The sequence below is a fragment of a genome, unplaced genomic scaffold, assembly GCF_019419815.1.
Source record: "Pyrus x bretschneideri cultivar Hongxiangsu unplaced genomic scaffold, Pyrus_bretschneideri_v1 Contig15, whole genome shotgun sequence".
Lineage (NCBI taxonomy): Eukaryota > Viridiplantae > Streptophyta > Magnoliopsida > Rosales > Rosaceae > Pyrus > Pyrus x bretschneideri.
The window spans coordinates 359073-380812 of NW_025999446.1; the positions used below are offsets into that span (position 1 = coordinate 359073).

Below are 21740 nucleotides of genomic sequence, written 5' to 3' on the forward strand. Positions count from 1 at the left end.
GGTTATAAACGAAAAATCAAGATTTAACGGTTATTTTAACTCTGATTTTGATTAATTTTTACAGCTACACTCCTTGACCCTATATGAATACAAAGAATGAATTTGATCTTCAATTTAAAATATTTACACTAGTGGATGTAGATATCACAAAATCTTATGTTATAATTTATATACTTAATAAAAGTATGAATCAACTATAATATTAATAATTATATACATTAATTTAATAATTTTATATCCCTAAAAAGTAAAAACTATAATAATTATATATATTAAATTAAATTTAAAAATTGATGACCATTGGATCGGTTGAGATTAAAAATTGATGACCATTGGATCGGCTGAGATTAAATTTAAAAATAGCTTTGTTGTGCACACGAGATTGGCTATTTGGAAAAAGAGGTAATATATTTTTATATGGTATAGTATTATTATTTTATTTCTTTTCATAATTATTTTGTTTAACTTTTCATAATTGAATGATTTTTAATGTTTGCTTTTTCTATACTTAGTTTATGCGGAAGAGAGTTCTGACGTAAAAAAGCTTACTGAAAACATCTTCAACATAACTCTTGAAGGTAATAGATCAAGCCAAAGTTCCAATACAATTTCATGATGATTGATGTAAATTGAAGATTTTGTAAATGGAGGTGTAAACTTTTGAGAAAGACTTATAATCTAAAAAACAAAAACTCTTTATCCTTGCACATTTAATATTTGTAATAGATTAGTAGTGTATGTATTATTTTTTTTATTAGGCTTTTATTTTCGAGTGTAGATATAGTACTTGAACGAGAAATGTTTTAATGTTTTGAAGTAATATTTATGTGGCAATGTGTAGTATGTGCAAATTTAAAAAAAAATATTTTTTTCTTAACGGGTCATAACGGGTCGGGTCACTTTACCCATTGGGTAAAGTGACACGACCTGTTAAGGACCCGTTAAGATAACGGGTGTGACACGACACAACCCGTTAAGATAACAGATGTTACACGAAAACGACACGAACACGATAGACACGATCCGTTTGCCAGGCCTAATGCTCATATTACCACTCTTTGCCTCTACCTACAACCTTCTTTGTTATTTAGCCGTCTCTCCATTTTAGTGAAAGATGCAAAATGCATTTTATAACTTACATAATTATTTGTCACTATTTTTTGGAATTTTATCCCATCCAGATCTACTAGGATTCTCACATCTTAGTCATTCATCATGTATTGTGTGATCAGAAATCATGTCTTTTTTATATTTAAAATTAAACACAAATAGTATCTAACGAAAACTGATCACACGAAGTACGATGAACAGCTAAAATGTGATGATCCTTAAAATCCTCACAAAAGATATCCGATGAGGATTCTCTTCCCATTTTCTTTTGTTTAAGTCCCCTTGTTACGTACCAATCCAAGTAATGCCACTTAAAAGGAAGCATTTAAAAACGTTAACATTGACTTCTGGTGAGTATCAAATTCACTAATTGCTTCGTTTTTGTATTTTTTTTTTTTATTGGGTCAATGCTTCGTTTTGGTTGTTTCCGTCGTTATATGCACTCCTCCAGCTGGCTTCTCAACTTTCTTTGTTATGAAAATTCTAGTACACTTCAGAATATTTTAAAGTATTTGATTTTTTTTTTTTAAACAAACGATATTAACTATACTAAAGAGATTGGGGAGTGGGTTAAACTTCACAATAGGTTAGTAATAATGTGGTCCAAATTCGTCCTTTGGCGATAATCAAACCTAAGACCTCGCACTTACAAGTGAAGAGGAATACTACTAAATCGTAGTACTAAGTGGCTAAAGTATTCGGTTGTTAAAGGAGATGTCAAATACGTCAACTAGTTCTTGAAGGTATCAAGGTTTTCTCAAAGGGAGATGTCATAATTAACGTGGTAGTTGAGTCTTTTACTTTTCCGAGTGATTTTTTGCTTTCTAGCTGCCTTTTTCTATAGCAAACATAGATGTAGTTAAATGCTTTTAATTTATTTTTTTAATACATGTGTTCATTAATTGACAACCAATAGAATGAAAACTAAAATCAATTTTAATTATCTTTTAATAGTTAATGTAACTATGGGGCTGCCACTCAATATTACGGTCTGGTGATAGGGGTGGGCACTTTGAACCAAAAACCGAAACCGAAACACGAATCAAATCGGACCGCACCGAAAGTTTTGGTTTTGCAGTTTTGAAACGGTTGCGGTTTCAAAACCGAAACACGGCAAAGAAAACGGTTTGGTTTCGATTTTGGGTTTTCAAAACCGCACCATATATTGAATGTTATGTTTTAATTAGTCCAACTAGACTAGTCATCCAATTTTGCACCACTATTCGACATCAGTGCCCTGAAACTCATCTTTATCTCTCTCTTTCTTAGAACTCATCTTCATCTCTCTCTCAAAACTCATCTTCATCTCTTCCACAGTTGACATTAGTGCCCTGAACTCACTGCTTGTATCTCTGCATGCGACCTGGCTGCTTGCATCTCTACAACTTCAGTGCTTGCATCCCCAGATCCCCTTCATCTGTAAGCCCTGAACTCTGCAAAACAGACTTGACAAATCACTCACCTGCATTTTTAAACCCATTAATGCATTGGTTATTTGGTGATGAAGTTGAATTTTAGTAGATGTGATGCGTAAGGATTTAAACCCATTAATGCATTGGATATTTGGATGTTGTCTCAATTTTAGTAGTTGTCATTTGCTGCAGTTTTGGTATATGTTAGCTACTGTTTTTTTTTGCTGCCTTTTTATCCATGGATGTAGTGTGGTTCTTGCCATCGCAGGGCTTTAGTGGCCTTGGTGGGACCATTATATCCATCCCATGGCTTCCAGCATAATATACATTACTTAACTGTACAAATCCTTTTACCTGTAGAACTAAATTAAATGAGAAAATTCTTTTATGTGCAACAGTGTTTATTGATGAACATTTCAAATGGTGCAACTGCTACATAGGAATGACGGTCTTATGCATAAATAAAATAGGTGTATATTTTAAATTGTACATTTTTTTTCTTCTCAAAAATCAAACCGAACCGAACCAAATAGTTTGGTTTCATTTTGGTTTTGACTTCAAAACCGCACCGAATCGCACCTCAAAAAGTTTTGGTTTCGGTTGCGGTTTTACTTGAAATAGCACAGTGCCCACCCCTATCTGGTGATATTCCTCTTCACTTGGAATTGAGAGGTCTTAGGTTCAAATCTCATGGATGGCAAATTCGATACCAAATTAGGTTGCCCATTATGTGGCTTAGCCGAACTCCCCCTCCCCTTAGTGTAAAAATATCGATGTACTAAAAAAAAATGTAACTATGAGGGTCAATATATTAATAAAATAAATATTTGACACATCTGTGGGGTAGGGAGACTAAATTTGTAAACTAAATTTTCTAAACTAAATGACATGAAAGTTGATTATTGAATTATCACTTAAGTGTTGATTAATGTGCTTATTTTTTATTGGCGACACATCATATAGTTTGCAAATTTAGTGTACAAATTTAGTCTACCTAACATTATTCAGGAAGAAGATTTAACATCTATATTGAATTGGCCACATCATTCATCAAATAAAATTATGCCATATCGTATTTGATGAGGATGCTCAATAGATTCATTATATGAAATCAATCTCCTATTTATTTTAGGGTAGTCACACACCCTTTTTTAACTCCCACACATTCTTGTTAATTTTTGTCCATTGATCTTCTACAATTCATTCAATCTGATGGTTAGAAATTGATAGGGGCGTGTGAGATGTAAAAATGGGTGTGTGAATAGCACCAAGGGCGGAGCTAGGATTTTAAACTTAGGTGCGCTAGCTAAAATTAGTACCATAAAATCATATGTTTAATTTTTTTTTGCCTACATAAGAGTATATAATAATCAAAATGAAACATGATAAGAGTATATTTATGCGACTTTATTATCTTATTTATTTGCATTTACTTAGTTTATTTCCATTTATTATAGTAATTTAAGTTATTTTTGTTTTATTGTAGGTTCAGTTGGTAAAGATAACAATAAATAGTCAAATGGAGCAATTTGGAGCAGTTTTGGACTTGGATTTGATAGCGTGCGTGGATAGCATATACGCCGGACGTTTTTGGTGTTTAAAAGGTGTTAAACATGTGCTAAAATTTGGAGAAATTAAAGTTGAGGGTTGGAAGGCAAGAAATTACACAAGAAAGAGGAATCCTAGTTTGAGAGAAATATTATCTTATTCTATCTGATCATATCTTATCTTATCTCCAGCTGCAAGGAAGAATTCTAATCACATTTCAACACTCTCCACCTGTTTCTTAGGGTTCTAAAATAATTCAAAATGCATAATCTCTTCCTTTTTGGATTCAGTCGTGCCCTATATAAGAAGTGTGTCGTGCCTACCATTCATTTATAAAAGCTGCTGGAGTTTTCAGAGTTATTTCCATCTTTGTTTTAAGTTTCAATGTTTATTTTTGATTTCTTTTCAGTTATGATGAACATGTGTAACTAAGTTTCTTTTTAGCTAGAGGTGAATTTGAAGTCATGATCTTATGTTTTATATAAATTGATTACTTCTAGCTATTGTTTCTTAAAACATGAATGTGATTTACTTATCTGCTTTATAGAAAACTTATTCTTGGATGTTTATTAAGGGTGCACACTTAGTTTGCAAGGATTTGATGCTAGAATATAAGGGAATTTCACCTAATCGTTATGAATTTATTATTTGTAAGTAGTAAAAGTCATTAGTCATAATTGAGTTAAGTAAATCCTTGGCAGGAGTATCATGCTTTCATAGTTATGAATGTTTTGGCAATGCTTATGATTTTCATAGAATTTAATGATCTTCCAAATGTATCTTTATCATGCTTTTCATAGTTAGGGAACTTGAGAAGAATAATTTAGTCGCATCACTGAGTTCAATTCAATGAACTTAGGAAAATCTATGAGTTAATTAGTGTTGTTAACAGTTAATTTGGGGCATTGTCTTTCTTGGTTTATAGGAAGAATAATTAGAAATCGATTTGTATGCATATGATTCATGAGTGGAGAAGAATCCTTTAGCTATTCTTTCATCCATAGTTTATTCACAACTTAATTTACTTGCTGCCATTTACTTTTGTTTTAATTAAATTCGTCCAAAATTCCCCAGTCATTGTTTTGTTGTTAGTTTAACTTAATTTTTAGTTTTATAAGTTTAATTTGTGTTGATTAGCATCCCTTCTAATCCCCGGAATAGAACGATCCCTACTTACTCGTACTATGATTGCATAATATACAGGGTTTAATTTGTGTGTTAGTTTCTACCACATCAAAATAACAATGGAATATAAACTATTCTCAAAATCATAACCCTAATCAACAAATTCAAGGACCAAATAAATAATTAGCCTACTAATTAAGTCTAGAATAAGTAGACAAAGAGATTAAGAACGTACCAAACGTGACATTCATTGAAAAATCTCAACGGAAAGTAAGGAAATTGCGAAGGTAGGATTTTATGGTGAATCCAAAGAAAATTTTATTTTTCGTTTCTTGAGTAAGAAGCACAAAGCTAAATTGCATAGGGTAAAAGGCATTTTCTTGAACAAATACAATAAAAGAAAAAGAAAGGGAGAGAGAACTCATTTATTATTTTTGACATAAAAAGTATTATTTATTACTTATCATGTGCTAAATATACATTAAATGATAACATATACTGAAATTAGGTGGGTTGGCTACATGCATTAACATAAACCATTAAAACATGAGTTTCCAAAAAACATTCCTGAGCTATATCACCTTAGCTTTGTGAGTATCTCTGCCAGTTGCACCACCAGCTGCACCACCCTTTATTTTATTTTTACGTTGAAGCAATAATCTCCTTTATTTTATTTCACCTACGTACCAACCCATCGTATTATAAATACCCCTCATTTCTCACATCTAAAGCACCACACACTCACAAAAAAAACGTTTCCCTTGCTCACTAGAATACGAATATTTCCATCTTCAACCTCTCATCTTCTTCTTGGCAACAATGAAGCTCGTCTTTGCAACCTTCATGCTTGTTTGCCTTGTCCTCACCTCCTCTTTCTTCGAGGCATCAATGGCTGGTTCTCGTACGATCATACTTTTTTTTCAACTAATTACTCCTTTTATGTAATTAATTAACCATGTTTCTCTTGAGTTCGTAATATTGTTCTTACATTTTTCTTTTCTCTCTTAATTTGTTTCTAAAACTAAAAATATACGACAAATGTGAATTCGGTCAATTAATTAGTCGGATAGTGCATTCGCTTTCTTATTGTCTAATTCGGGTATCCTTTTGTCGATTAGAGTAGTTTATAATATAACTTTATCGAAACAAATTATGCGAATTTGTATATATGATGTTCTAATTAACTAATGAACCCATTTGTATGAATTTTGTTATGAATTTTGCAGCTTTTTGTGACTCCAAGTGTGGGGTGAGATGTTCAAAAGCTGGATTTAAGAACAGGTGCTTGAGGTTCTGTGGAATCTGTTGTGAGAAATGTCAGTGCGTTCCATCGGGGACTTATGGGAACAAGGACGAGTGCCCTTGCTACAGGGACCTCAAAAACTCCAAGGGCGAGGACAAGTGCCCTTAATCGATTCATTTGCCTTTGTGATGGTGTTGGTACGGATTTGTGCCTTGGACGTACCCTACAAAATATAAACGAAAGTTGATATTATTGTGTAATTTTTATATTATTAGTCTAAGTCAATGCCAAATTCGAGTTGATGTTAAAAGCAAATTATTGTTATTATTATTAATAGTATATTTATGTACTTCTAAAGAGTTAGTTATTTCATGTTATGCAAGTGAATAAACTGGAGGTTGGTAAGGTGTATTTCATTCTTTTCCAAAAATAATGATATTTTAAGTAATAAATTAGCAAGAGTGAAATAACTTTGCCATTGTAAACAAGCACTAATAACGTTCCTTACTATAATTTCTAAGATTAAGTCAATCGGTTAAGATCATTCACTCATGCATTCAAGCCCCGTGTTCGAGTTTCACTTTCTAGTAATATGGCTTTTTATACGTAACGGTGAACTCGTGTATAAAATTGATGAGAATCATACCACATGCGCGCGCGCGCGCACACACACACACACACACATATATATATATATATATATGTAAAGCCATGAATGGAGAACAACTTATATGAATGAGTTTACTACTACAAGGTGTTTCGACTCTATAATACAATGTATAGAGAAACTTATATATGATATTACATTATTGAATTGGACGAACACAAACAATGACCGGCGAAACATTTAAAAGAAAAGATTTCGTGGGAGAGGTTGACAGATATGCAGGGCAAAGGCGTAACAATTTCACATGCATATATTGTGCGTCTCATCTCTTCAGAGGCCATTTTCACCGTGTTTGTCATGCATGAGGTCCCCATCCCAACTCTTATGAGACCCAGTTAACAGTCCGATTGATACTCTGCCACGTCACATATATTTGCAAGATCCAGCTTGTTACTGACTTGTTCTCCTCAAAACAATTTCTGATCTCACCAAGTAACATGGTGTCATGGCTTGAATGGTCGGACCATCCAACTAGTTACACTACTTGATTCAAAGTTCTCTAGTGTCTCACACATTCAATGAAATATTCTTAGTAATTTACGAGTTTTTATCATTAATAGCCAAAATTTAACACTTAATTTCATAAATATCATTTTTTATAAAAACTTTCAAATGTAGCAGAAAACCCTTGTGAATAGACCTAAATGCCCTAAAAATCCAAAACCTAATTACACAAAAAAGCCAAAACCCTTGAATAGATCTCCTTTACATCTTTGTTCAAAGTGTGAGGCCACAAGGGTAGTTGATAAACGTTGTAAAGCAATTGCGGGTAGTGTTGTTCAATAATCAACTAATGGAGTACAGGCTTGAAATTTTGCCACTCATGTCTGAAACTCAATCGTTACCATTGATACAAGATCGTCTTAAACGATTATGTTTTGTTCAATCAATTTAGTAGACATGATACTGGTTGTGGCTTCCAACTCATTGGAATCAAATTCCAATCTAATTCACAAGAGGGTCATTCCAACTTTATTCTTTCTTCTCTTCCCCGCCAATCTAATTAATCTACAACACCTTTTTGTAAGTTCTAAATTGTTGATCTCAACTCGTCCCAATTCTTATACCCAAAGCGAATGGATGTCATGAATCGATCACACTTTTCATTATACAAGTTTGTTATTCTGATCATGTTGGAAATTCAATTTTAGTTTTGGATTTCTCTGGAACGATTGAACTTCTAATAGGGTTTTGCTTCTTATGTTTATTTGGTTTTAATTCTGAAGGTATTTGGGTCTTTTTAAGTGGCTTATCTGCTATATTTGAAATATTTTATAAAAATGACATTTATGAAATTAGGTGTTAAATTTTGGCTATTATTGATAAATACTCGTAATTTATAGTAGGTGTAACTTCAGTGTTGCATATCATTTAGTGTTACGGATATTTTAACCGTCAGATTTGATTTTCGCAACTGTTAAGATCTTCTATTTTCAATCTCAATAATATATTTTCCGTATCAATTAATGTTGCATAGCATTGAAGATATTCCCGTCTCCTTTATAACCAAGTGAACCAGTGCCGAACCTAATTTTTTATCAGAAGTAGCAGTTTCCACACACTATTATCCGAAAACGAGGAATGCGGAAATGATATGCAGTTTACTCATTAGGTTCCAGTTGTTGCTTTGCAGCTAGCATATATAGATGCCCCACTGTGAACAGCCTTCAACTTACAGATCACTTAGGCACATATCGTTTATGGCATATGACTTGTAACCATTTCGCTTTTATTTTTTGTACAACCAAAAAGAGAATAAATGGAGGAAAATAACGGATAAAGAAGATTGGTGAAAGGAAAGATGGAGAAATGAAGGAGAATGAATGAAATAGAAACTTGAAACTAGTGACAAATTTTTATTTTTCATTTTATGTACGTACAATTTTTCCACATCTCATCCACCATCTTTTCTCCATACTTAAAAGGTGTATTGTATATGGAGTTTGATGAACTTTGCTAAACTCTCAAATCCATTCGATATATATTGTTAAAGAGTAAAAAATTTTATATTGAATAAGGACTTTTGTGATTTCTAAAAAGTCTATGAAAATCTTGTGTTTTTGTGTGTCAATAAAAATCCATGTGTATTCAAAATTTAAATTATTTTAAATGATTATCAAAAGTCATGAATTTTGAGTAGTTTTATGGTAAGTTTTTGTGATAGCAAATTCTAACTCTACCCTTAAGATCTAATGGATTTCATTTTCCTCCATTTTCTGATAATATACTCATCCACCCAACATAAAACAATGACTATAATTATCAACACCCATCACCACGTCATCACCACCATCTTACCATGACCATATCCTAATCCCCACCACCACTACCATGCCATCATTGGCGTGAGAATCATCAACATGTGACCACCACCTACACCATCATCACCAAGATTGCCACCTTTACCACCACCATCACCACCGCCCCATCCCTACTCATCCACCACACGAACATCACTCCGCCACCACAATCAGCACTCCTATTATTGCTGCCACAAAAAGCACCAACTTTACTACCACCATCTCAATAATGAAAACTAAAAGAATAATAATACTTATTAATAAATGGTTATTAAAAAATATACTTATTAATAAATAGTTATTAAAAAATTCATGACAGTACATATTTTTTATAATATTCTAGCATTGAACTCTCTAGAATTCAGTAAAAGTCTATCATTTAACTCGTTTCTTTTCTACAAAAGTATATTAACTAAAGTAAATGAAATTTTACAAAGTTTAAAGTAGTCTGTAAAAGTCTACCAAATTCGAGAACGTCTTATCACTTAAAAAATTCTACAAAAGTGTGTATAAATTTTAATACACTACAGCCTTTAACTCTCATTTGTTCTACTTATTTCCGATGAAGTAAGACTCGTTTAGATGTGCTTTTATAATGATTGAAAACGTTTTTAAAGAAAATATTTTTTGGTTCCAAAAAGACTGAAGGTGCTTTCTGCAAGAAGCACCAATTATGTGCTTCTTTCAAGAAGCACTTTTAAGTGTTTTTCCAGAATTTACTTACATTTTTACTAAGGATTGGTTTCAAAAACATTTTTACCAAAAACGTTTTCAGTCATTTTAAAAGCACATCCAAACAAGCACGTAATTTTCTAATACCTTTCCTCCCTCTGCGCATCTTTATTTATTTTCTAAATTCAGATTAAAAAAATTAAATCAGAATCAACAGACAAAAAACAGAGTGAGCAGGTAAATCCGATTTACTGTCGAACCGAAAGGCGAAAGGCGAACGGCGAAAGGACAAGTCATAGACAAATTAGCTGAAACTTTGAAGAGTATTTTTATATGTACATACAAGTTAAAAAGACAGCAGGAGTAAAATGAAATATTAATTGAAGTTTTCTATCACCTACTTGTCTTTCCATTTTCCTATACCGAAATTATATTGCACAGAGGGATTGCAGATTTCATCTCCCCCGAATGTTCGGCTCCAATGTCCCGGTGTCGGTGTGTATGTATTGCTTTCGGAGCTGTCCATAATCAGAATCTTCACGGTGAGTCGAAACGTTCTAACTACACTGGCACGAAAGTTACTATCTAAGCGCTTGAAGCTCTTGCTCAGGAACAATGGAACTGGCACCAACTGGCTCATATGAAACGATGTCTTGCAATTTGTATTTCCTAACCAGCCATGTCCCTAATGCTAATAATCCAACAGCTGAGGTAACTATAGCTCCAACTACCACCGCCAAAGAGTGTTGCTCCCACCACGACCTACAATTCTCCAACACAGTCCAATTTTAACAACGAAAAAATCATTTGAGTATAACTTTGTAGCAAAATTCGAAAGCTAATCTGGTTAAAGAAACATTAAGGAAACAGAAAATCAAGCAGCAAAGACAACGTCCATGAGGTTACCATTATGAATACTTGAATGATGAAATCAACAAAATCAAATTTCCAAAACCATATACTTCATTCCAGTGAAAAGAATGCAACACATGAGAAGCAATTTTAGAGAGCAAGAAAAGAAAAGGATGGAGAAAAACCGGATGAAGTAGCATACCAGCTTCTTCCCAGGCTCAGCCTTCACTTTGACCAACTGATAACTTCCAAATTTCTGAGGAAGCTGCATATGATGTTCCTTTAAGCGCACAATTATGCCCTGCAATTTTGAGTAAGGATTGAGTCAACACTCTAGTCAGCAAATGGAAAAAGCTCCAGTTGCAAGTACATGTTATCCAGCAACCCAAGCAACAGAAGACCAATTACCATTGCTTTCGCAGCAGAAAAGCAAGTTGCAGGTTCAGCAGGGAAGATTGTCCATCTAACAACGAAACCATTTCCCATATTGGTGTAGTTCATTAAGCGAACCTGAGAAGAGTTAGTGCTGTGGTTAGTAAAGTAACTGAAGATATACAAGCAAAGTAATATTAAGATATATCAGCAGACAGTAATAATAAGGCATACTGGCACACAATAAAGATCACCAAAGGGTCGCAATCGGTTGGGTTAGAGCATGTTACCAAGAACAATGAGTCTGAGATCAAGTATTTTAATTGACAACATGACAAAGATGAAACTCAAGGAATGAAGAAATCCACAGAATTATGAAAGACCTTTTATTTAAAATTTTATGACACCTTGGGGGAGGGTGGAGTAATTTCATCTTTGATTATTCACAGGTAGATGTTAAATTCTTGAATCATACTTGAGTATTGGTAGAGGATGATGCTACATGGTTAGGGTGGCCCAGACCCAACCCATGTCAATCATGCAAGACCCAATAAAAACAAAACAAAAAACTACGCTCTCAAGTCCAAGATAAAATAGCTAAACTTCGCAAAACTATACCTGGGAAATATCTACTTCCAGCTCATGAGCAATAGAATCTGCCAGTTCTGTGAAGTTGGGTTTCATAGTGTTATTGATGCTCAGCATCATATCGAAACTTATTAGCCCTATTTGAAGTTCACCTGTTATCAAACATTTGAGATGTCAACCAAAACAATAGGAAAACTTGCATTGGAAAAGCAAGTTTCAAATGCATTACAAGAGAAACTATAAACGAAAAAAAATTGTCAAATTGGATTGGAAATGAGTCAACCTAACATTGAAATGTCAGAGTAAGAAATTATACATCCAGCACTAACAACCTCAGATACACTGTTAGTGTATTCTGAATCAAAGTCCAATATGGTTCAATAATGACATTCTTGAATTTGAGAGCATCATAAAGGTCATTAGAACATTTGACTAAAAAACTAACTCTACCTGGAAGAAATGTTTCAGGCAATCCCACCTGGGGCAATGTTAGGAGAAATTTCTACACTCATATTCCGGCCATCAGAAGCTAAAGGTGCTGGAGGTGGGGCATTATTATAATTCAATCTCTTCCATAGTTCAGAACAATTAGTTTTCCAAAAGCCAATCTTATCGTTTTTCCGGTCATAAGTCACAAGGGTATTACGTGTAATGATTCCTGCACAGTTCAACAAACGTATAGTAAGCTATCCCCACTTGCAGTTGTGCAAATGCTGGGACCTGTTTGGGACATAAAAGGGGAGGGCATATGTTATTTCCAATGTGTACGCAATATGTGGTTGTACAAAAGGATTTGCAAAACAATACAAAACCATCCGATATAGAGTGATTTTGCAACCACTAACCTCCTAAAAGGGTAGTATCATCACCATTTTCAAAAACCCCCAGGCAATAAGCACCACCAACCTTTGTATGCTGAGGAACAAGCAAAACAGAGAGAAACAATGCATCAAAATGTGTGTGTAAAGTGAGATATGAGCAATAAGAATCATATACACAATGTTAGTGCAACACAACCAGGTTTATAGCGGAGAGAATGCAACGTAGAAATGAGGCTATACAAAATTATTACACTATTCTTAACTTGTGAACCCAGTATAGGAATTACTTAAATAATAGAATATTTGATTTTTCCTATGTGATGAATGACAAAGAGAGTTCTCTTAACGACAAAGAGAGTTCTCTTAACAAAAGTATAGATTATAGATAAGAGCTTCGAATTATGAAAGCCTAATAGCCTCAGAACAATCTTGAATCATATTTGCCACATTAATGATTTAAAAATAACATGCTCAAGAACAGTAAGTAATCAAGTTACCGGGAACAGGTAATTCTCTGGAGACAGTGATAACTTCTGCCCATTGCCGAATACCATATCAACCTGTGGAAAAACTTTTGATAGTTGGGTGACATCCCTAAAGCACAATTCCATGTTAAACTTTCAGATAAAGAATTAAGTCAATTAGTAAATCAAGAAATGCATGCAAACCTCACGCAATGCAAGTTTTCTACAAGAATTACCTTCCAGCTCCTGAAAAACAAATATCTTGATAATTTGGGTCAGGACCATGGATTTGTTTGAGGGACTCAATTTGCCTCTTAATCTGCACATTTCCCAACCAAAAAAATTTACCATTACTTGATGGTTCAAAGAGGGATGGACTGCAAACAGAAATACTTCCCTTAAATAATTTCCTCAGGTAAATAGTTCAATTGTTTTTCTCTTAAGTAAACAATAAAGCACCTTTTCCATTTACCTTTCTATTCAAAAAAAAAAAAAAAAAAAAAAGAAAAGAAAAAAAAAACCCCTTGACCTTTTCTTATAGGTATCAGGATCAGCTAGATTCTAGAAGTATTAAAACAGAGTAGGAAACTCAAAAGATGAAGACTTACAGCATCCTTAAACGCATGAAAAAAAAAAACCCTTGACCTTTTCTTATAAGTATCAGGATCAGCTAGATTTTAGAGGTATTAAAACAGAGTAGGAAAGTCAAAAGATGAAAACTTACAGCATCCTTAAACGCATGAAAAGCATCCTTTGGAAGGTACGCATAAGTAGTTCCACTATCCAATACAGTTCCATGCTTGCCATCAAAGATCTTGGGATTTAACTTCAAAGGTTGGCCGGCCACATGTATTTCCTTCAGGTCAATGTTGTAATACGGACTGTTTCAATCCCAGAACTAAAGTATATGTGTGAGATGCACAAAATACATTCTTCATGAAAATAGGTTTGAAATTATTGGTATTATAAAAGTCTGTACCTGCGAAAGCGATCTGAATTGGCAAATACCATATCAGGGGGAGATTTCATCCCACCAAGAACCATGGCACCCCCTCCTACACCCATCCCTCCATAGCATAATGAGAATGAGTCACTAATAACACCCTTGTCAACAAGTTGATCCATCACACTGAGTTGACCACGACCCAAACCGATAATGCCATCAGCACGTTGACGGTAAAGATCACCAGTTTCAATATTTTCACAACCAAAAACAGCACGCTGGGGCACAAGAACACTCTCGTTACCAAAAGAAATGACGTCCTCACCAAGTACCCCACTACTAGAGCTCATCTCAGCATACCGCCGTTCATAAGTGCATTGAGCTTCTTTATTGTCACAGTTACAATTGATATTACACTTCACAGGTTGATATGTACTAGATAAATCGGGCTGGAACCTGGGGTCCTGCAAAACAAAACCCAATTTAGCTTCGATACATATGAGTTAATTCAAATAATTTATACAGAATGACTGAAAAGAATTAGGAAAACAGGAATTGTTTGGCTCCAAACAAAGAAATAACTAAGAACCCATTTGGTAAAGTTGGATTTTTATTTCATGGAAAACCAAAAACAGTTCTCCGTTATTTCATTGTTTTTAGCAAATGGAATAGAAACTAAAACATTACTAAACAACAACTAACCTAGTGAAATGTGATGCACATTGTTTTAGTCCCTGCCTTATTATTTTTAAGAAGCATGCTAAACAGAGTAGGATTCTCTCCCCTCCTAATCCCCTCCCCTTCCCTTCCCTTCCCTTCCCTTCCCTCCCGTCCCCTTTCACTTTCATTTTTGTCTTCCTCTATTAAAAAGTCATCACAAGATGTTGAAGTGGCTTAAACGTGACTGTTCAAATAGGAGGGAGGGAAGGAGAAGGGAATTTAAGCGAGGAGAGAATCCTACTCCATGCTAAACTTTATATAGAATTTCAATCAAGAACACTAGACAACAATTGTCGAGCTTTTTCGGCTCATCAATTAAAGTCAATCCTAGATGCGATTCAAGCATTTATTCGATGCAATTAACAATTTAACATGATTAGGAAGGTATCCAAAACTAGAGAAATGGGAAAGTATAAAAATAAATAAGTAACTGTATGTTAAACAGGTAAAACCTAATTGCACAGTAACTAATAACTACAATTAACTTAAGCACGGAAATGAAGCCGAACCTGATGATAACCACACTGCGCACAGTCAAAGCAAGGCACATAAGTCACCGTACTTCCCGTATCCACAATCAGCGCGAATTGCTGCGGCGGCGTCCCAATCCACAGCCGCGTCGTGTAGTACCTGTTTCCAATTCCAAGTTCCCGAACCTTCCGATCAGCATATAATTCGAAATATCAAAGGCTACAAAACTAGGGAAATTTGGGAGGAAAGTCAAACCCGTTGGCGAGGAGGTCGTCATAGAGCCTCATGTGGGCGTTGGGCACCGATCTCTGGAGCCGCCGGCCGTCGAAGGGTCGCCGGTGGAGCCAATTGGATTTGGGAGACGAGAGATGGAGAGGGAGGATCATCGGACGGCGGTGATCGTCGGAAAGTGAAGCAAACGCGCAGCAGAGGTTCAGCAGCAGGAAGTAGATGAGAAGGAGCGAGGTCCGCCGAGCCATGGCTGCTGCCTACTACAACAGAGACGTAGAGGACTTTAGTCGTCCGTCGTCGCACGGTTCAAACGCACTGCTTCACAAATGAAATTTCTTTGGACCTGAATTTTACTTTTTATTTTAATTTTTTCAGAAGGTTTATATAGTCCCGTGATTTTTGGTGTGGAATTGGCGGCGATTTAATTTTACGGCGGTAAAAATACTAATTGGGCCGTTCCACGTGAACTTAAGTCAACGAATAAAAATTTTGGATGGCAATGTTTGCTAGCGATTGCCAGAAATCTTCTCAATTATGTTAGCCAATAATTTTATTCGTTTCTCTAGAAAATATTTTCTTAATAGAATGGAAAATTAATATTTTTCGGTCCTTCTTTGTACTTGGTAGGAAAATAATTAGCAATGTTTTTTCTCCTCCTACCCTCACGGAGCATGAGTTCAAATCTGCTGTCCTTATTTTGTGTGTAGCTTTTTTGTAGCATTTATCTGTGGTTGTCATGTGTTAATAAACTTAACATTTCTTAACTTTGTTGTCATAAACTTAACACATGTCAATTAATGATATAGGTGACACAAAATAGGTGCAGAAGATTTAATCTCACCCTCATGTCAGATGTTTTCAATTGATTTACTCAATCCAATGCTCAAAAACAAAGAAAAATTGCATAAGAAGCTAAAAAAAAGGTGTAAAAGACATAAACAAAAAATTAAATAGTTATCAAACGATTTCTAAAAACAATCTGCAAGGCCTTATAAGAAGTTGTTTCACTCTTCTTATTGCCAAACACCAACTTTTCTCACAATCTCGATCTCCATAGTTTAGAATATTGCTGGTTCAAAATATACATCAATTTCAACAAATCCAAAGGTAAGGACTAAAGTGAACAATAAGGAAAAACAAAATTTAAATGAATTTCTTTTATCCCAAATACAGCAAACATAAATTATTATTATTTTTTAAATTACTGAACAATATTCCATCCAGAATTGTGAATAAAAGTTTCCCTATGTAAATACAAATAGCATCTCAATAGTTTTAACTTTTACGTAAATAAAAGAAAAGAAAATTACAGCAGAGTTAATTCAGATCAATTCCAACGTAGCTATTGCCTTCCTAGTTCACATAACAGAGCACAACAATCAAGTGTGGGAGAGATCACAATATACAAAATCCTATTCCCCCAGTACAACGGGAGGATCACACAACTCTACAGTTTCGTAACGGACATTAACCATCCCTCTGGGATCCTTTCGACAGGATTTCGATATTACAATACTAAAGTTAGCTCCTAACAGGCTGCAGATATCCACACGCATATTTTCTGTTGTTCCAACACCTATAAAAGTCACTTTGCAACGTAGGCGGAAGAAACTCTACAAGATAGCGAAACAACAGGACAGTGAGATCAATCCATCTGCATCTATATTTGGGACTGAAAAATGAGAACAACACAACAGACGCCTAGAGATGCAATTTCTTACTTGCATGTCTATATCCGTCGCAGGCACCTGTCAAGCCGAGCAAGTACTTTTCTTCCATAAGAATTGCCACCCAGAAAGTCGGAGTATAAATTAACCAGATTTAGTAGAGCTTCATGGTAGATACCCTGTTCTTGTGCAATAAATGAGATTTAAAAACCACACAATTGAAACTTAATCAAAATCATCTAGGCTTAAAAGACCGATGAGCATATCAAAAGATAATTTCACAGCTACAGAGATCATAAGTTGATAGTTAAGAAACGTAGAGTGCTAGGATATCGTATCAATTTAAATCTTCACAAAACGTTTTCAAGTAAAATGAAGTAAAGTAAAAACATCCAAGCACTTAGATGATCTAACCTTAGAAACCTCGAGTGCTGTCTGGATGACAAAGTTCCCATACTGGTGAACAAGAAGCATTGACACATTTGGGTTGGTGACCAACTCAAATATAATCTGTGAAGATTGTTCCTCGCTTGACTCGGACAAGCATTTCTCCACAACGCAGCTACCAAACTTATTCAATGATATAGAAATATAACTGCCCTGAAGTTGTCTCAAAAGATTTTGTGTGATTTGCGGGATCCTCAAACCCAGTAAATGTTGCACCACGTAGTTTCTAGGGTATTGGGAAAATAACAGAAAACATTAAGTAAAGATTTAGAGCATTATGTTTAAAAAGTTTGGATGAAAAATCATAGGAACAAACCCAGTAGCGATCTACTGCAAGTACTGTTGCTTGCGCTATGATAGCAGCAACAAGGCGTTCTCTATTTTCACCACTAGAGTGTTCAATGCACTTTTGTAGCACACAACAGCCACTTTTGTCCTTCCCAATTGTGGAACAATTAATAGCCACCACAAGCAGAAGACCCTGCCAAAGAAAATGTGGCTAGAAATCAAGATACAATGTCCTGTACTTCAGGAGAGTGGATTCAAGGACTAGTTACAAGGAGCTTCTAAAACGATTCTTTAAGTAACATGGAAAGATTGGCGCTTCTTGATCACCAGATCTTGTATCTACAAGTGACATGATTTCTTTATTATGCATGTCCCTTTCTAAAATACCAACGTTGGATGTGAAAATATGATGTGGAACACAAGGTGAAAACCGTTGATATGAGAAGTAACTACGAAAATAAAGATTATCTATTGAAACTAATGATCTACATAACCTTCAATTACAAGATTCCATCATGTAAATCATGGATACAAAATTCATGTGCTTCACCGGACATATTTAGAAATAAAAAGCCTAAAATTTTGGTTGTTCAATTAGGGTGGAAGTGAGGGTCCAATCTAGTCCCTTCTGCAGTTAAAATTTAATTCCAAATGGATATATCACACTCTTTGTTTGAACAAATCACGACCCATGATAGCCTATTAGAAATAACATTAGGTGCATGGATGATAGTTTCCCGCTTTCAAAAGCTAATAGGCTAATAAAGTTCCAGCCACAAGCTGTGGATCGGCTTAAAATCATATAACTTTATTGATCAAGAGTAAGTACTTATCGTGGATTCTTGCAACACGTAACGATCACAAAAAAGACGAGCAGAACCAGCCAACATTCAAATCCAAATCCAACTGCAACATGTAAGACTAACATAACAAGATACAACGTTAATTGCAAATCGCGTAGGCTGTAGAGTAACAGGACGGAAACATTACCCTGTTGTCTTCCTCAGAAAAATTCTCTAAGCACTGTTCGATCACATGTTGGCCAGTTGTTGTTCTTACTCAACACAGCGGCAGCAGGGCTCAGAGCTCCCATAATCAACGACACTTGCTCTTGGCTAGTAACGTACTGCAACAATTTCTGTACAGTACGAGTCCTGTCACAAGAAAGATGGGAACAATTACCAAACTTATTTGGTCAGCAATCTTAGAAGTTAGAACAATTACCCACATATATACAAATAACAAATGCAACGGGCTTGTAACTTAAGTGATTAAGAGCATTTACGCAGACCATACCCGCGAGTGTCGAGGGCAATACAAACCAGTGACGCATGACTCTCCAATATCAACTTCGAAAGCATACGGGTCCTCTGCTCTTCGGTGCAGACCTCCACAAGCTTCTGAACGACATAGTTCCCGTAAGGGTCGAGCATCAAAACGACCACATTTTCCATAATCTCCAAGAATATTAAATCAATCACATCCCTGTTCGGTGCATCCTCCATTGTTTTCTGCAGAAAACGACAGCCGTGCTGCTGCTTGGCCAAAGCAGAGATATTTCCGCGCAAATCAGCCAACGACAGGCGATCCAGAGGTTTTTGAAACCCAGCAATGTCAGAATGCACCCAGCAATCTTGATTGGGAACAAAGCCATTCGAGCCATTTCCCACCCAGCAATTTTCACGACCAAAATTCCCTAAATCCCCACCCCCGCCGTTCTGTGAGTTCAGACGACTCTGCAACGCCTCGCCGCCGCAAAAAGGCATCGAATTTCCGCCGCTAAATCCGTGATCGCTTGATGGGTAGTTCAGCGCCGGCCCATTACTGTAATCGCCGCCGTCAATGCCTGAAATCCGCGACTGCTGGCGGCTGAAAGCTGACACATTTAGGCGAGAAAAGGCAGCCTCCAGGGTTTGATCAGAATGGGATTCTCCCCCAATGTGGTTCTGCAACGATGAGCTTCCGGGCACACATTCCGGCAACGAAAATTCCGGAGCCCAAAGCGACGCCGTTTCCGGGAAACCGCGAAAACCCTTCATCCTCTGCCTCAACAGCTATGAAATTCCGACAACAGAGTTTTGAGAGTGAGAGAAAGCTTCGAACTTTCCGAGATTTTTGAGAGAACAGGGTTCTGAAATTGCGATGAGAGAGAGAGGGAGAGGGAGAGGAAGAGGGAGATATTTAATTAGGGGAAATTCTGGGGGGAATTGAAAATATGGGAAAAAGCTTGACCAGTGGGAGACTGAAATGGGGAGTGAGAGAGTTTCAATAGGGGTCTGAGTTTGCATGCAATTTATGGAAAGTTTTCATGCGAGATAGCGTGAAGAGAAAGAGAATAAGGTGGCCATGTCTCTCTCTGTTCGCGGCGTATGTCTGTCACCTCAAACAATGGGCCCCAAAAGAAAATATTAACAGATATTGGGTCCATTGGCCAACAGGATCGTTGCATCTTTATGCTACTAGGGTTTTGTATTTTGTTGACATGAGTTGAACAAGTCTTACAATGGGCTAATGATAAAGTAGTTAAAATTTATTTTTGATGAGAATCGTCCTCTCACATATAAGTGAACACGCTACTAAGCCGCAGTACTAAGTGGCTCCAAAACATAAAATTTAAATCTGACATTTTATTTGGCATTGTGACATGTTTTAAAGTTTTGATCTCAAACACAATATGTCAAACTAAATTATTATTTTATTACATAATATTATGACAAATCCATTCTTTGTACTATACATATGATCAACTATGACAAGTCACGAATGAGGATCTTAGGAATCCCCAAATCTTCTCCGTTCATCGTACATCGTGCGGTTATAAATCATTTTTAATACTTTTATTTTAAATTAAATATAAATAGTACATCATGAAAATTGATCGCATGATATACGGTAAACGAATACGATTTGAGGATCCGGAGAGGATCCTCCTGGCTAAGTCACACACTCATATTCTGCATTTCTGGAAATACAAAAACAAAGAAATTTGAGGGTCAAATTACCATTACAATAGAACAAGATAAAAATCAGAAACCTAAATGCTTCACTTTGTATTGGAAAAGGCAGTTAATGGTTCATGTGAATCTAATTCATTGAAATTCTGTCCAATAAAAGGGAACAAATATACATCTCCAAAATAATAGATAGGATTGTTGTGAATAAAGCCATTTATAATAAATATTTTAAAATAAAAATAGAAAAATGTGTTTAATAATTTTATTAAAAAAATAAAGTTGCTTTCAATTTTGGCAACAAGAGTGAGGGTTGTTAATCCATATCATGTCATATCAGTGGCTTTTTGGTTAAAAAACATTGTTGCTGCCAATTTTTTACTATTAATACTGAGACATTTTAACATGATCTCCCTAGCATTCTCCTTTATTTGTTTTTGAATTTCATTCATTCTTTTTTTTTTTTTTTGGTGTATCCGAAGGGAAAAAATAAGAGACCCTCTCGAGTACGTCACTGAGAGTGAATTGTAATGAAAAAAAAAAATTGATAGGTAAATACAGAGATACCAGAAATTGAAAAGAAAAGGGTAAGTAACAGATACTAAGATGTTTGACAATAAAAAGTATGATACGATCAATATATAAAAAGAGTAGGTGTGTTTAATCATATCATACTTTTTATTGTCAAACATGTATCTATAACTTTTTTATATATTGTGAGACTCGGCAATTATGTGGTCAACGATCACACATATAAAGAATGGCTTACACATAGAAATAAATAAAGATGTGGTTTTCTACGATATTTAAGACTCCAGAGAATGAAATATTCTCTGGATGTTTTACTG

General features: G+C 35.3%; 3 protein-coding genes across 4 annotated transcripts; 1 reads left to right on the forward strand and 2 right to left on the reverse strand.

Annotated features, from left to right (window-relative positions):
* The first annotated feature begins 5933 nt into the window (after window positions 1-5933).
* On the forward strand, window positions 5934-6785 carry LOC103945300 (peamaclein-like). Its single transcript, XM_009355850.3, has 2 exons — window positions 5934-6096; window positions 6422-6785. The coding sequence occupies exons 1-2, from the start codon at window positions 6015-6017 to the stop codon at window positions 6604-6606; spliced, it is 267 nt and encodes an 88-aa protein (XP_009354125.1). The 5' UTR covers window positions 5934-6014; the 3' UTR covers window positions 6607-6785.
* Window positions 6786-10360: 3575 nt separating this feature from the next.
* On the reverse strand, window positions 10361-15880 carry LOC103945301 (aspartic proteinase 36). Its single transcript, XM_048580208.1, is given in 13 exon segments — window positions 10361-10840; window positions 11134-11230; window positions 11338-11439; window positions 11920-12041; window positions 12340-12364; window positions 12366-12547; window positions 12735-12804; window positions 13208-13304; window positions 13411-13493; window positions 13899-14055; window positions 14154-14581; window positions 15347-15467; window positions 15564-15880. Coding segments are annotated over 13 exon segments (1890 nt in total). The 5' UTR covers window positions 15788-15880; the 3' UTR covers window positions 10361-10658.
* Window positions 15881-16707: 827 nt separating this feature from the next.
* On the reverse strand, window positions 16708-20311 carry LOC103945302 (pumilio homolog 12-like). Of its 2 annotated transcripts, none has more exons than XM_009355852.3 (6): window positions 19238-20311; window positions 18932-19095; window positions 17970-18134; window positions 17621-17879; window positions 17261-17385; window positions 16708-17152 (listed from the first exon to the last, which is right to left on the reverse strand). In XM_009355852.3, exons 1-2 carry the CDS (start codon window positions 19978-19980, stop codon window positions 18945-18947), a joined length of 894 nt encoding a protein of 297 aa, XP_009354127.2. In that variant the 5' UTR covers window positions 19981-20311; the 3' UTR covers window positions 16708-17152; window positions 17261-17385; window positions 17621-17879; window positions 17970-18134; window positions 18932-18944. The 2 variants fall into 2 exon arrangements, with proteins under 2 accessions (XP_009354127.2, XP_048436166.1); XM_048580209.1 differs by having other exon boundaries at window positions 17970-18862.
* Between the last annotated feature and the right edge of the window lie 1429 nt (window positions 20312-21740).

Excerpts from the sequence above, each read along its gene's own strand:
- LOC103945300 (XM_009355850.3), top strand. The coding sequence starts at position 6,015 with ATGAAGCTCGTCTTTGCAACCTTCATGCTTGTTTGCCTTGTCCTCACC. Across the intron at positions 6,097-6,421 it reads GGCATCAATGGCTGGTTCTC|CTTTTTGTGACTCCAAGTGT; the intron begins GTACGATCATAC and ends TGAATTTTGCAG.
- LOC103945302 (XM_009355852.3), bottom strand. The coding sequence starts at position 19,980 with ATGAAGGGTTTTCGCGGTTTCCCGGAAACGGCGTCGCTTTGGGCTCCG. Across the intron at positions 19,096-19,237 it reads ATTGCCCTCGACACTCGCGG|GACTCGTACTGTACAGAAAT; the intron begins GTATGGTCTGCG and ends TTCTTGTGACAG.